This window comes from Oncorhynchus nerka, linkage group LG7 (genome assembly GCF_034236695.1).
Source record: "Oncorhynchus nerka isolate Pitt River linkage group LG7, Oner_Uvic_2.0, whole genome shotgun sequence".
NCBI classification, from domain to species: Eukaryota; Metazoa; Chordata; class Actinopteri; order Salmoniformes; family Salmonidae; genus Oncorhynchus; species Oncorhynchus nerka.
Genome location: NC_088402.1, coordinates 27,747,900 through 27,762,690, shown reverse-complemented (window position 1 = coordinate 27,762,690; position 14,791 = coordinate 27,747,900). Strand labels below are relative to the sequence as shown.

General features: G+C 45.7%; 1 protein-coding gene across 1 annotated transcript; it reads right to left on the bottom strand.

The window, feature by feature from the left end:
• Window positions 1–915: 915 nt before the first annotated feature.
• On the bottom strand, window positions 916–12,918 carry meox2b (mesenchyme homeobox 2b). Its single transcript, XM_029663124.2, has 3 exons — window positions 11,871–12,918; window positions 6,973–7,145; window positions 916–1,868 (listed from the first exon to the last, which is right to left on the bottom strand). Exons 1-3 carry the CDS (start codon window positions 12,397–12,399, stop codon window positions 1,647–1,649), a joined length of 924 nt encoding a protein of 307 aa, XP_029518984.1. The 5' UTR covers window positions 12,400–12,918; the 3' UTR covers window positions 916–1,646.
• Between the last annotated feature and the right edge of the window lie 1,873 nt (window positions 12,919–14,791).

The window sequence follows — 14,791 nt, the reverse complement described above, 5'->3', positions numbered from 1 at the left end:
CGGCTCTGCCACGGCCAAAACCAGCTTGTCCTGTACTTTAGGAGGCCACGGTTCTGCCACGGCCAAAACCAGCTGGTCCTGTACTGTAAGAGGCTACAGCTCTGCCACGGCCAAAACCAGCTGGTCCTGTACTGTAGGAGGATACGGCTCTGCCACGGCCAAAACCAGCTGGTCCTGTACTGTAGGAGGATACGGCTCTGCCACGGCCAAAACCAGCTGGTCCTGTACTTTAGGAAACCACGGTTCTGCCACGGCCAAAACCAGCTGGTTCTGTACTGTAGGAGGATAAGGCTCTGTCACGGCCAAAACCAGCTGGTCCTGTACTGTAGGAGGATACGGCTCTGCCACTGCCAAAACCAGCTGGTTCTGTACTTTAGGAAACCACGGTTCTGCCATGGCCAAAACCAGCTGGTTCTGTACTGTAGGAGGATAAGGCTCTGCCACGGCCAAAACCAGCTGGTTCTGTACTTTAGGAAACCACGGTTCTGCCACTGCCAAAACCAGCTGGTTCTGTACTGTAGGAGGATAAGGCTCTGCCACGGCCAAAACCAGCTGGTCCTGTACTGTAGGAGGATACGGCTCTGCCACGGCCAAAACCAGCTGGTTCTGTACTTTAGGAAACCATGGTTCTGCCACGGCCAAAACCAGCTGGTTCTGTACTTTAGGAAACCACGGTTCTGCCACGGCCAAAACCAGCTGGTTCTGTACTGTAGGCGGCTACGGCTCTGCCTCGGCCAAAACGGCACTCTAAAACACAAATTAGAATGCACACTCATACAGAAGGCAAAGAAACTCTAGGTCTACATATGGTTTTAAATTACATTAACATGTTTTTTTTTACAGATCTAGTAACATACCAATTGTGCAATATTGTGAGAATGTTCAAGAACCGGACAATGACAAAAATGTTTTTGATTGATCTGTTTTATTCCCTTAAGAAACCATTATGTCCCAGATTTATATGTAATAAAAGTATACATTTTTCACGAAAAAATTTAACTTTTAAGACTCTTAGTGGAAGCAAAATGTAAAACCAATGGAGATGTTTGCTAATATGCATCATTCAGTTATGTTGTAAGTAAATCAGCATAGTAGAACTCACGGTAATAGCCTACTATTCAATTCAATTCCACAATTTTACTTAAAACTAATTGGACGACTTTTGTATTCCAAACGGAGTAAATACAGTAGAATTTTATATTTGACAGTTCAAAAATCCAAGCCATTCTATCAAGGCACTTGTGGAATGTTCACAATAATATACAATTATATTCCCAATTTACAGTCTCATGAGCTTGAGGCTTTGCTGACAAGCATATCATTTGTTGTTTTATTTCACACATCCAGTTGTTAATTCCATGCTCCTTCCATTCCTTCTTCTTCTTGCTAACCTTGACTTCTTTCTTTCTTCACTCCTTTGCCAATCAACAAACACCTTCAGTCAGAAAACCTGTTTGTTGCTGGTTCCTGAGAGAAAAGGCCTAGGTGTTCTTTATGAGTTCTGAGTCTAATCTCAACATACTGTATGTAATGCTGTAGCTGTAAATGCAACATGATCTCATCAACTCACTGCATTTTTAGACGTTTGTTCAAATGGCCGCAAACTTAACCTTTGACCTCTGCGTGGCATATGTGGCAGGTCAGGGTCATAAATGAGCGTGCTCTGAGCTCTGGTCACTGTCGTGACTGTCCTCATTACCAGGGGAACCAGTGGAGTGGTGTAGTCCTCCCACCATGCCAGAGTACTCTGAGGGTAACAGAGTTCCCTTCTTCACGTTGACCAGTTCTTTCTCTCGCGCCGCTGCCCCCTGTTGACCTCCTTTAACACGCTTCCACTTCATCCTTCTGTTCTGGAACCACACCTTTACCTGGAGGAGAAGAGAACAATTAATTGACAGGGAAAGAGCGTGGAAGTTATACGGCGGGGGTCCACCTCAGAACCTGGAGGGCGACAGTGACTGCTAATTTCGTCTCGTTCCTTTGGTGTCTGATTTAGACACTCCTATGAGGAATGAAAACCTGCAGATGCTGTGGCCCTCAAGGACTGGAGTTTGACACTTGGGTTGTTTTCAGGAGGGCTGGGGGATCATAGCCCTTCTCAGTAACAAGGGCAATATTAGCCAAGGTTTAAGAAAATGTATTTAGTATAATAATAACCACATGAAGAACATTTCAATAACTTTGAAGTGCACAAAGTGTTCAGGCATTGTTGTGAGCGAGTGGAGATGGGGTGTATATTGTGTGTGAGGTTCTGAGGTAACTCGATGCCATTGTTGATTCGTGGCGTGCTGGAGTTTTTGGTATGTAGGCCCATCAATAAAACCCTAGCATCCCCCCACCTCTTCCCTCCCGTTCCCCCTCAGTAAAACCCTGGCGTTCCCCCACCTCTTCCCTCCCGTTCCCCCTCAGTAAAACCTTAGCGTCCCCCACCTCTTCCCTCCCGTTCCCCCTCAGTAAAACCCTAGCGTCCCCCACCTCTTCCCTCCCGTTCCCCCTCAGTAAAACCCTAGCGTCCCCCACCTCTTCCCTCCCGTTCCCCTCAGTAAAACCCTAGCGTCCCCCCACCTCTTCCCTCCCGTTCCCCCTCAGTAAAACCCTAGCGTCCCCCCACCTCTTCCCTCCCGTTCCCCCTCAGTAAAACCCTAGCGTCCCCCACCTCTTCCCTCCCGTTCCCCCTCAGTAAAACCCTAGCCCCCCCACCTCTTCCCTCCCGTTCCCCCTCAGTAAAACCCTAGCGTCCCCCCACCTCTTCCCTCCCGTTCCCCCTCAGTAAAACCCTAGCGTCCCCCCACCTCTTCCCTCCCGTTCCCCCTCAGTAAAACCCTAGCGTCCCCCACCTCTTCCCTCCCGTTCCCCCTCAGTAAAACCCTAGCGTCCCCCACCTCTTCCCTCCCGTTCCCCCTCAGTAAAACCCTAGCGTCCCCCCCCACCTCTTCCCTCCCGTTCCCCCTCAGTAAAACCCTAGCGTCCCCCACCTCTTCCCTCCCGTTCCCCCTCAGTAAAACCCTAGCGTCCCCCACCTCTTCCCTCCCGTTCCCCCTCAGTAAAACCCTAGCGTCCCCCACCTCTTCCCTCCCGTTCCCCCTCAGTAAAACCCTAGCGTCCCCCACCTCTTCCCTCCCGTTCCCCCTCAGTAAAACCCTAGCCCCCACCTCTTCCCTCCCGTTCCCCTCAGTAAAACCCTAGCGTCCCCCACCTCTTCCCTCCCGTTCCCCCTCAGTAAAACCCTAGCGTCCCCCCACCTCTTCCCTCCCGTTCCCCTCAGTAAAACCCTAGCGTCCCCCACCTCTTCCCTCCCGTTCCCCCTCAGTAAAACCCTAGCGTCCCCCACCTCTTCCCTCCCGTTCCCCCTCAGTAAAACCCTAGCGTCCCCCCACCTCTTCCCTCCTGTTCCCCTCAGTAAAACCCTAGCGTCCCCACCTCTTCCCTCCCGTTCCCCCTCAGTAAAACCCTAGCGTCCCCACCTCTTCCCTCCCGTTCCCCTCAGTAAAACCCTAGCATCCCCCACCTCTTCCCTCCCGTTCCCCTCAGTAAAACCCTAGCGTCCCACCCCCCACCTCTTCCCTCCCGTTCCCCTCAGTAAAACCCTAGCGTCCCCCACCTCTTCCCTCCCGTTCCCCCTCAGTAAAACCCTAGCGTCCCCCACCTCTTCCCTCCCGTTCCCCCTCAGTAAAACCCTAGCGTCCCCCACCTCTTCCCTCCCGTTCCCCCTCAGTAAAACCCTAGCGTCCCCCTGTGCGTCAGGAAACCAATGTCCTGAATCTGTTGGTGTGAACCCTTCTCTATCAGTGTGTGTGACAGAGATTTACAGCCTCAGTGAAACAGACCTCTGTCTGAGCAGAGCATGTGCGCGCACACGCGCGCACACACACACACACACACACACACACACACACACACACACACACACACACACACACACACACACACACACACACGCGCACACACACACACACACACACGCACACATACATACACACATACATACATACATACATACAGGAGTGTGCAACCCAGCTCCCCCACCTCTCTTTTCACACACACACACACTCCTCCCGACACACCATCCCCCCCCACCCTCCCACACACACACAAACACAAGTGTGCAACCCAGCTCCCCCACCTCTCTTTTAACACACACACACTCCTCCCGACACACCATTCCCCCCCCTCGCACACACTCTCTAGCTCCCCCACCTCCCTCTTCACACGGTATGATCTTACGTAAACCCTGAGAGACACCTCGTCTACCAGAGCTGGCAGCCGAGTGCTAAATCATTATCTACAAGATCATTACAGTCGCACGCCACTTGAGTCTTGGTTCCCCCATTGTAAACGACGGGGTACTTTGGGTCGTTTTGACCCCACTGTGTACGATGTAGGTTGCACAGGGTGACACTGAACCCTGGGTGTAGGGTATAGGTAGCACTCGATGACAGTGGGGCCAGTTATTGTTGGCTGTCGTGGTTAGTGTTGGCTGTCGTGGTTAGTGTTGGCTGTCGTAGTTAGTGTTGGCTGTCGTGGTTAGTGTTGGCTGTCGTGGTTAGTGTTGGCTGTCGTGGTTCGTGTTGGCTGTCGTGGTTAGTGTTGGCTGTCGTGGTTAGTGTTGGCTGTCGTGGTTAGTGTTGGCTGTTGGGGCGTCTTATTTCGACATGGCCAGGTATGTGCTGATGCATGGGTCACGTCCGCACACTGGCGGGGGGCCCTGCCTCGGATCCTGTTCCTGACTCCACAGATCTTTCAGTATTTGCGTCTCTTCTTCGTGATGATTAAGCTGCTGCCTAAAACGGCCCGATCGGATCGGGAATGAGCGAAGCTCCCTTCCCCATCCCCCACTGACGACCCTTCACAGCCCTACCCCTCCTGTTGGCCCTCCCCATCCCCCACTGACGACCCTTCACAGCCCTACCCCTCCTGTTGGCCCTCCCCATGCCCCACAAACTCCAACCCCCTCCTATACTCCCTTCATCCCCACCCCTCTCTTATCCACCCCCCTGAGCGACCTGCTTTCTCACAGGAGTCCAAAGCTCTCCTGGATTTATTTTAGGCATCGTGGCCTGCCACTCACAGGCCCAAGACAGGAGTTAAGTTTACAGAGTAAACACGCATGTGTGGCTCATTTTCGAATAAACAGGTTTAGCATCGACCGCCTCATAAAACTAAGTCCTTCGTATGTTTTTGTTTTACATACACACAAACACACAAATGCACTCGGACACACATATCCACGAGCCGTACAAAATCTTCTGCCAGCCTTGGGTGCAACTCTAATTGGGCAATCAGTAAGTTCTACCTAAGTTGTTGCACACACACACACACACACACACACACACACACACACACACACACACACACACACACACACTCGCAGGGTTCAGTGGCGAGACGAGATGAGGATTGGTGTCCACAACTTGTATAAACCCCTGCCACTGTATATGCCCTTGGGCTGGGGCCAGAATGTACAATCATTATTGGTAAAGCTATATAGTAGTTAATAGCAAGATCAGGGAGGTAGAAGCTGCACTGTAAGATAATAGCCACGAGGATGTTAGAGTGGGTTTAACATCCAAGATCAACCCCCACACACGTACACACACACACACATGTACACACACTCACTCACACACACACACACACACACACACACACACACACACACACACACACACACACACACACACACACACACACACATGTACACACACACACATACACACAGAGAGACAGACACACACACACACACAAACAAACACACACACACACGCACACACACATGTACACACACACACACACACACAGAGACAGACACAGACACACAACCCCCACGCACATCCAGATTTATAGGCCTTGCATTGGGAATGTGTGGAGAAGAGAGGACAGGAGAGGAGAGAGGAAGAGAGGAGAGGCAGCCAATATGAGTGGGAGTGATTGTGAAGGACAGGGCTCCTAGCTGGAAGGCCTAAGTCCTCAGTGGGTTGTTGCCTGGCTGCCTGGGCCTGGCCTTGAAAGTCTGATTGGACTTATACAACAGACTATGATTTCCAAAAGCACTTATGGGTGTGGTGAGTGTGTAGGTTGGTTTGGTTAAACGCATCACTACCAACAGACTTATGCAGACCAACTTTTTAGATCAAGGCAGATTAAGACATAAAAAAAAAAATGTAGATGAAAAGTTTGTTTCTTTTCATCCTGGCCCCAGTTTAATCCTACATACTGGACTAAACAACACTTTCAATAGAGATTCTCCCTTCTGCATACTGTGTGGGAATCCGCCCCTTAATGTCAGTGTACTTCCTATTAGTGTCTGAAGGGAATACAGAAACATCTGGTGTCTGACACATGCCATGAGACAGTCCCTGCACACACACAGACAGACCAGCGGTGCTGGCAACACACACACACACACGCGAGCGCGCGCGCACACACACACACACACACACACACACACACATGCAGCACAGATATATCAAAAAGCCTCAGTGGTTTTGGTTTGGAAAGCGATGCGATTCAGAACATTAGCATGACAAGCGTTTGGTAATGTCAAAACATACAGGGTTTTCATCCTGAGGCCTGTGCAGTTTTTAATAGAATCCCTAACAACTGCTGTTAGCTGACATTTCTGTGTGAGTCTTTGAATAGATGAGTCTGTGAGTTCTTAGGGTAATTACAGAATCAGTCCTCTAACCGTGATTCCTTCAGATATTTTGTTCACACAAAATGTTCTGATTTCTTTGATCATCCAAGGGAGAAATGAACTGCATAATGTTTTGTCATTAGATGATTAGATGATAAGCCAATATGATAAGCCAATATGATAAGCCAATATGATAAGCCAATATGACTAATTAACTTGTTTTGTTTTATCAACACCACACAGGTAAGATACTTATTTTTTTCTTTATCACTTTTCACTTGTTTTATATGCAAATGTTTATAGATTTGATTGCTTCCACACAACAACAGGTAACGTACTTGTCTTTCTGTGAGGTCGAGGTTGACTGCTATCTCATACCGCCTCAGTCTCGTCAGGTAGTTGTGGTGCGCAAACTCTGACTCCAGTTCCCGGATCTGTTCCTTGGTGAACGCTGTCCTCTCCTTCCTGGGCTTGCTGTTCACGTCAGACTTATAGCTCCCATCCTGGGAATCTGAAATGAAAAACAGAACTTTTTCCAGACACTGTTGAGTCGCCAAAAAGGAAAGGCGAGGAAAACGTGGTGAAAAAAGAAGGGATTGTGTAATAAACTGCAGGGCTGAAATGCAAAATGAAAGCAAAACAAATTAGGGGTGACAATCACCTTTTATTATGGGGATATTGTTCATGCACACTTTATAGTGTCTTACTGGAGGAGGGGGAAGCTGCATGAGAGGTGGCAGGCAGGGAGTTCTCTACAGTCTCAGAGCCCAGCTCCCTCCGACAAATACCCTGTGTTCTTTCTCTGAAACAAACTCACTCATCTTCACTCCTTGGAGCATAGAAAGAAACAGACTGATATCACTCAAATATTATCAAGTTGTAACACATTCTTACCGTATGTGGAAATTCCACAAATCAATTTTCTATAGCCTCGTTTCTTTTAAACCTAGGCAACACAGAGAATACTGTAGGCCCTATAACAATCATTTGTTTAACTGGAAAGTTGGTGGAATTGTCTCTGCCTCTCTCCAGTACTTTATCACCTGTTCTAAATAGAAGTTTCATCCAAAAAGAGGGCTAATATTTGAGGCTAGCCAACTCGATACTGTAGTTCTATTGTTCTAAGACAAAAGTGATTCCAAGAGTTCATCTCTGGTGGACTGGAGGGAAGGTGAAGCTGAGGTCAGTCAGGTGTGGGGTAATGTGAAGCTGTAATGCATGTGGTAATGTCTGATGTAATAATGCATCTGATAATGTGGAGCTAATGTCCCTTGTAACTAAATGATGAGATGGAAGGTATTCTTTATTTTATGAAAAATGTAAGTAAAGCTATTGAATTTGGCCATCCTACTCGTGCCCCAAAAATGAGGTGCATGCTGCCTCTGCTATGTGGGGTGTGGTAGCGTGATAATGTGATGTGGTAATGTGGGAAGGTAATGTAGGGTGTGAACCTCCCACCTATCACCTGGCAGACTGAACAATAGACCAATAGATACATAGATCAGCTAAGCACCACCCACGGGCCTAGACATCAAATGGAGCATGATCGGAAATCGTACACCGGCCCACTCTACATACAGGCTGAAGCGTTTCAGCAGATGCCACTGGTAAGAGTGTGTGGTGCGATTCATCGTATATTTGATTGAAGTTAAGTAGACTTCAGAAAGACTTTCCAGATTGTAATTTATTTTGGTCTAATTGTCTGTATTTAATCCAGATTGTAATTGATTTTGGTCTAATTGTCTGTATTTAATCCAGATTGTAATTGATTTTGGTCTAATTGTCTGTATTTAATCCAGATTGTAATTGATTTTGGTCTAATTGTCTGTATTTAATCCAGATTGTAATTGATTTTGGTCTAATTGTCTGTATTTAATCCAGATTGCTCAATTGGATTCTGAAAAGGGTACATTTAATCAAATCCTTTTCTAATGTTTTTTTCATACAGATGTGGCTTCAAATTGGGTGAACCTCATTCAAATATCTCTTAATAACACTACAATTCATCAAAAGAGTTGAGCTGTAATTTACATGTTGTTCTCTAGTCCACGCCAAATAAAACCAGCTAACCTTCTCTCAGTTCAACTGTAATTGTTGGACGTGTTGGATGTGCTGACAAATGAAATAGTGCCAGGAAAGTATTTCTCTCTGCCACATCCAGTCCCATGTATTCATGGCACTCGATTTATTAAAACAGAATATGGGACGAAGACATTTCTGGAAATAAAATCTTCAAACAAAATATCTTTCACATGGTTTAGGTATTTTATTTTATTTGAAACAATTGTTTAATGGTTTATACCGTACAGTGTCTTGCAACACTCCTTTAATATTCCTACAACATGAATCTACATTACATCTTGAACTTTTGTTATGTATCAAGAAGGTGCATTTTACCATTATTTTACCACTTATTTCACTATTGCCACAGCATGTTACCTCATAAGACCGTTACCTCATCAGAAATAGGACCTCAAATAAAGCCCATGTTGCCTTTTATAACGCGCAATGGAGGTTAATGTTAGGAAACGTGATTGGTGTTAGAGGTGCAGCTCCTGGGTAGGGCTTCACAGTTCTACTGGCTGTCAGTTACAATTGCACCCTGGGGTAAAACTAACCTGAGAGATGGCAAATGGAAGTGGAAAGTTAACTACTGGGCACAACAGCACTTCTACCTGGTGGGTTTCCCTGCAGGGAGAACGATACAGATACAGACAGTAGGACCTGGCAGAGCCTTCCTGCTCATTCAAACGGGGCCCCTTCAATTTGATGCATTTTTAGGATGAAAAAAGGCACAATACAGTATAACTAACAGAATGAATGCAAAGGGAATTTGGCCATCCCATCAGTGCCCCAATCAAATGTGTTGGTGCACGACACCACTGGAAGCTGGGGTCAGTGAAATGGCTTCTGGATACAGAGAGCAGTACTCTTGTCGTGACCCTGCACTGATGACCTGAATCAGCCCTCGTGTAGCCGCCAGGAAGTCCAGACACTGTGCTAGTAACTTATTAAGGGCCTGACTTGTCTGGTCCCCAGCCCAGATATGGATGGAGCTTGCATTATTATGGTGACTGCTGATAATGAGGGCTACAGCCATATACAGCCATATTAGGTCTAGTGCGGTGCCCTGCATGACGTGTCCAACACATTTAGCCATCGGCCATTTTGAGACTCCACCCGGGGTACAGATCAGTTTGTCCTTACAAACTCAGTGCTCTCAAAGGCAACATAGTCGTTGGGAGGACAGTGCGTAAAATTATCTATAATATCACTGACTTAGGTATACATTCCCACGTGCCACTGAATGGGCTCATCTGAAAATAGTTGTTTAACTAAATGTACGTGGAAGTTGGACCTAAATATAGAGCTTTTTGTTACGTCACTAATGGACTAATACAGTTCTATTCTATTCTATTTTCTTCCATTCCATTTCATTCTATCATCCATACTGTCGATGACCAACAGTGATTTCCAGAAGTGTTATGGATTAATTCTCCACCCACATTATTATTATTATTAAGAGGCAGCTTTTACACACAGCTGTTGCGGCTAATGCTATAGGTACGTACGTTCTACAGCCATAAATACTATGTAGGTTTAGGCCTATGAAAAAGCCCAGGTGTGCCCGTTGTAACAATTTAAAAGGAGGCTTCACAGAAATCACACCTGCAGGCCATTAATACCCTGGAGGAAAATGTCACTGTTGATTATCCCTGGGAGCCTGAAGAGAGGGACAAATAAAATATTGGCTGTGCCAGGCTATAACCTATAAAATGGGGTTGAGGGGGTTGAGATTGAGGATTGTTAAAGGGCACTTTGATTCTAATGAAAATGGAAGATTGTCTCAGTTACTTTCTACCGGTTCAATCTACGTCAATATTGCAGCAAATGACAGAAGTAAATCAATTCCCTATTGCTTAACACTGAGAGAGGAAACCAAAGTATCTTAATATCTGTTAAAACAAATGTAGACAGAAAGGTAATGGATCTAATGCTTCAAATAACAGAAGATGACTGCAAATCTGTAATGCATCACACTTGCTCATTTCTTCATTTAAGATTATCAATAGAATGGTATGACTATTGACCTTAGTATTTAGAAAGACAATTGAACATTTTTATCAAGTCAAATGGTTTAATTGAATTGTGATTATCATTTTGCTTCCAAAAAAAAAACTTTTCCATAATAGATATATTTATAAAAACATTAATTCATTATTTATCTGTTGTTTTACTGAAAAGATAACTAAATGATGGTGTGAGAATAATTTGATTCATTGAATTCAGGTGAAATGAAGTACAAGATCATATTTTCAGTGTGCGGCCTTGCCGCCTAGTGTTTCACACATCAAAGCGCTGTTTCTAAAAAGCGCTTGCCTGCATTTAATTTAAATATCAATAAAGTTAGGCTAATCCTACCTCGTAAAATTCTAGACAGTAATTCCAGATATGAATGAATGTCAATAAAGCATAGAAAACAGTAGCGATAAGACATAATCGAGATCAAATAAGATCCTTAAAGATCCTGCAACACAAGGTGTTATAATACTGAAATGTGGGTATACACATCTTCCCATTAAGAGATGCTAACACAGTTTAATGTTCCATTACAGCTAACTGTAGTGCAACAGCTAGTCATTGAAATGAATGAATTACATTTGCAAGTAGACAATTAAGAAAACAAAATTATATCCAACATTGAACCATGAGCATCAAGCAGTCGGTAATCAAATAAGACATCGGTTTCAATTATCAGAACTAAGTCAGTTTCAAATAAACAATAAGCCTACCTACTTGTTAGTAAGGTTCAAACTTTGAATTGACTTTGAAACTAAAAAGTATGCACTGAACCCTGTTGTCATTGCACAACTTCTCATGAGGTTCTCGAATTTAGGAGCATTGACGCAGAAGACTACAGCGCTTTCAGTGATCATGAAAACATTAGCCAATTAGTTCAAATGCAAACGATTCATTTGTGTGTTTTATTACTGTATCACAAACTGTTCTCTCCGGTTTCAACATCTGTGGACTGTGTTTGCTTACACACAGATGGTGAAATCCCCAATATGAGAATAGACAAACCAAAAACTTCAAATCGTTATACTCCCTCGCTATGTGATGAAAATTCCTCAGTGAGTTTTGAAAGAAACAATCAAAACTTTGAGACTGAACTCAAAGCTAAGAAAAGCATAGAGGAGAGAAGAGAATAATGTCCTCATTGTCCTCATCTTACCTGAGCTGTGCAAATCATCTTTCCCTTTACTGTTCCGTCTCTGTTCAGTCTCGTCCGGGGACATCGTCTGTCGTCCAAAGTCCCCAGGGACACAGGATACACCTGTGGGGTCACTACTACCTCCCAGACTGGGGTTGGTGTTGGAGCCACACAGATTTGGGGTCCCCCCACCACACCGTTCTGGGACTTGGCTGTCTGGGGGAGGTAGGCAGAGGCCATGCCTAGTGTTGGTTGAGGGCATCTGGGGGACATGCCAGGGAGTCTGGTGGGTCTGGTGCTGTGGGTGGTGGGGGTGCTGCTGATGCGGGTGTCCTCCACGATGGTGGTGTTGCTGCCCTCCGTACACGCCCTCCTCCCCGGGTCCAGGGTACCCCCCACATGGGGGTGAGGAGCCAGGCAGGTCAGGGTAGGATATGTGGTCAGAGCGTCCGTGCAGCGCCAGCGGGGACTGGCTAAAGGCAGGGTGGGGGTGCAGACCCTGGGCCGGGGCGTGGGGGCTACGGAGGCACCCAAACAGGGAGTGATCCATCACAGTGCTCCACAAGATCCACCCAAAAGACGAACCCCCCTAAGTCCACCACACACACAACCACAAAAACTTACAGGAACTACCAGAGTGACTAATTGAGGCCACAAGACAGAGATGTTGCAGGACAGAGAGTAGAGCAGACTGAAACCAGTTGAGGGAAGCGGGTGGACCCAGAGCCTCAAATCAGGGCTCTCCTCCACGGCTCTCTCACCTCTCACCTCCGTGCGCTCCCCTTTAGTTCCAAGGGAAAGCGATCGGAGGAGGCTGAAGGAAGGCAGAGATCGCAGCGTTGAAAGGTAGGGCCTCCGGTTATCCCGAGCATGCAGCCTGTTGCCAGGCACAGCGCGGGTAAACACTGACTCTGCTGAGCTGGAGCTCGGGTGTCAGGACACAGGGAGACGGTAGACGGAGAAGAGAGACGGAGGAGAGGAGAGACGACTGAGGCCAGAGTGGTTCCAGGGAGAAGGTGGTTCCAGGGAAGTTGGGAGAGAGAATGAGAGGGAGGGAGGGTGGGAGGAGGCCAGGAGCAGGGATGTTATATATAGGACGTAACGTGAGAGGGAGGCCGGGTCACTGGTGAACTGACTCACTGCTAGGCTTCTGACCACATGCATACGATCTTCCTCCAAAACGCAACGCACAATAAATCTAAACCATTCCAATGGCCTGGCCTCCAGAAAAGTGGGTAATTTATTTTGGACCCACCCGACCCCCTCGACACGATTTCTGAGAAGTGTAGTGTTGCGTCAGACTTTAGGGGGTTGGATATGAGGGTTTGGGGGTTCAACACCCCAACATTATCTGCTGTTTGTGTGTTTACTGCATATAGCTGCTGATGCGTTGCATTTAGGTGTATAGGTCGTTTGAAAATATGTTTACTGTATGTGTGTAGCCCAATATTGGACTCCATTCAGCATCTGATTGATTTGATCAACTTTTTATCCAAATCTTCAAATATTGTATGTGTGTTAACATTACCCCTTAACCCCTCCACTCTACTCCCCTCACCCGCACACACACACACACACACACACACACACACACACACACACACACACACACACACACACACACACACACACACACACACAGACACACAGACACACACACACACACTCCTAAGCATTTAAGCCCTAGTAGTTTTCAACGTCACTTTGTCATTCTTTAAATGTATTTTCATGTTTCAAGTCTTCATTAAGTTTTTCCCTTTTTCACCGTGTCAAAGTATCTCTTTGATCTGAGTTTATTCAGCCATTAGAAAAGACTTCATGTGAATTCATTATGAAAAATTATAGGGGGGTTGTATAAACGCAATAGAGTGAGAAAAACTCATTTAGCGCAATGAAATTAGTTATTGTTTGTCAAAGTGATTCACTTGGCAGTTGTTTTAACAGCTTTCATTTACAATTACAGTACCAGTCAAAAGTTTGGACACAGAGACTCATTCCAGGGTTTTCTTTATTTTTACTATTTTCTATAATGTAGAATAATAGCGAACACATCAAAACTATGAAATAACATATATGGAATCATGTAGTAACCAACAAAAATGTTAAGCAAATCAAAATATATTTTATATTTGAGATTCTTCAAAGTAGCCACCCTTTGCCTTCATGACAGCTTTACACACTCTTGGCATTCTCTCAACCAGCTTCATGTGGTAGTCATCAGCAATGCATTTCAATTAACAGGTGTGGCTTGTTAAAAGTTCATTTGTGGAGTTTCTTTCCTTCTTAATATGTTTGAGCCAATCAGTTGTGTTGTGACAAGGTAGGGGTGGTATACAGAAGATAGCCCTATTTGGTAAAAGACCAAGTCCATATTATGGCAAGAACAGCTGAAATAAGCAAAGAGAAATGACAGTCCACCATTACTGTAAGACATGAAGGTCAGTCAATGCGGAACATATCAAAAACTTTGAAAGTTTCTTCAAGTGCAGTCGCAAAAACCATCAAGCACTCTGATGAAACTAGCTCTCATGAGGACCGCCACAGGAAAGGAAGACCCAGAGTTACCTCTGCTGCAGACGATAAGTTCATTAGAGTTACCAGCCTCAGAATTTGCTGCCCAAATAAATGCTTCACAGAGTTCAAGTAACAGACACATCACAACATCAACTGTTCAGAGAAGAATGATTGAATCAGGCCTGGAATTGCTGCAAGGAAACCACTACTAAAGGACATCAAAAAGAAAAAGAGACTTGCTAAGGCCAAGAAACACGAGCAATGGACATTAGACCGGTGGAAATCTGTCGTTTGGGAGTCCAAATTTGATCCTTTTGATTCCAACCACTGTGTCTTTGTGAGACGCAGAGTAGGTAAATTCTGCAGTGATACGTCATCCCAACTGGTTTTCGCTTAGTGGGACTATCATTTGTTTCTCAACAGGACAA

What these genes read in the sequence shown, in the direction of transcription:
- meox2b (XM_029663124.2), bottom strand. Translation starts at nt 12,399, where the DNA reads ATGGATCACTCCCTGTTTGGGTGCCTCCGTAGCCCCCACGCCCCGGCC. An exon ending in AGATGATTTGCACAGCTCAG is followed by an intron (nt 7,146 to 11,870) that starts GTAAGATGAGGA and finishes TTTTCATTTCAG; the next exon opens with ATTCCCAGGATGGGAGCTAT. An exon ending in TCGACCTCACAGAAAGACAA is followed by an intron (nt 1,869 to 6,972) that starts GTACGTTACCTG and finishes CTTCTCCTCCAG; the next exon opens with GTAAAGGTGTGGTTCCAGAA.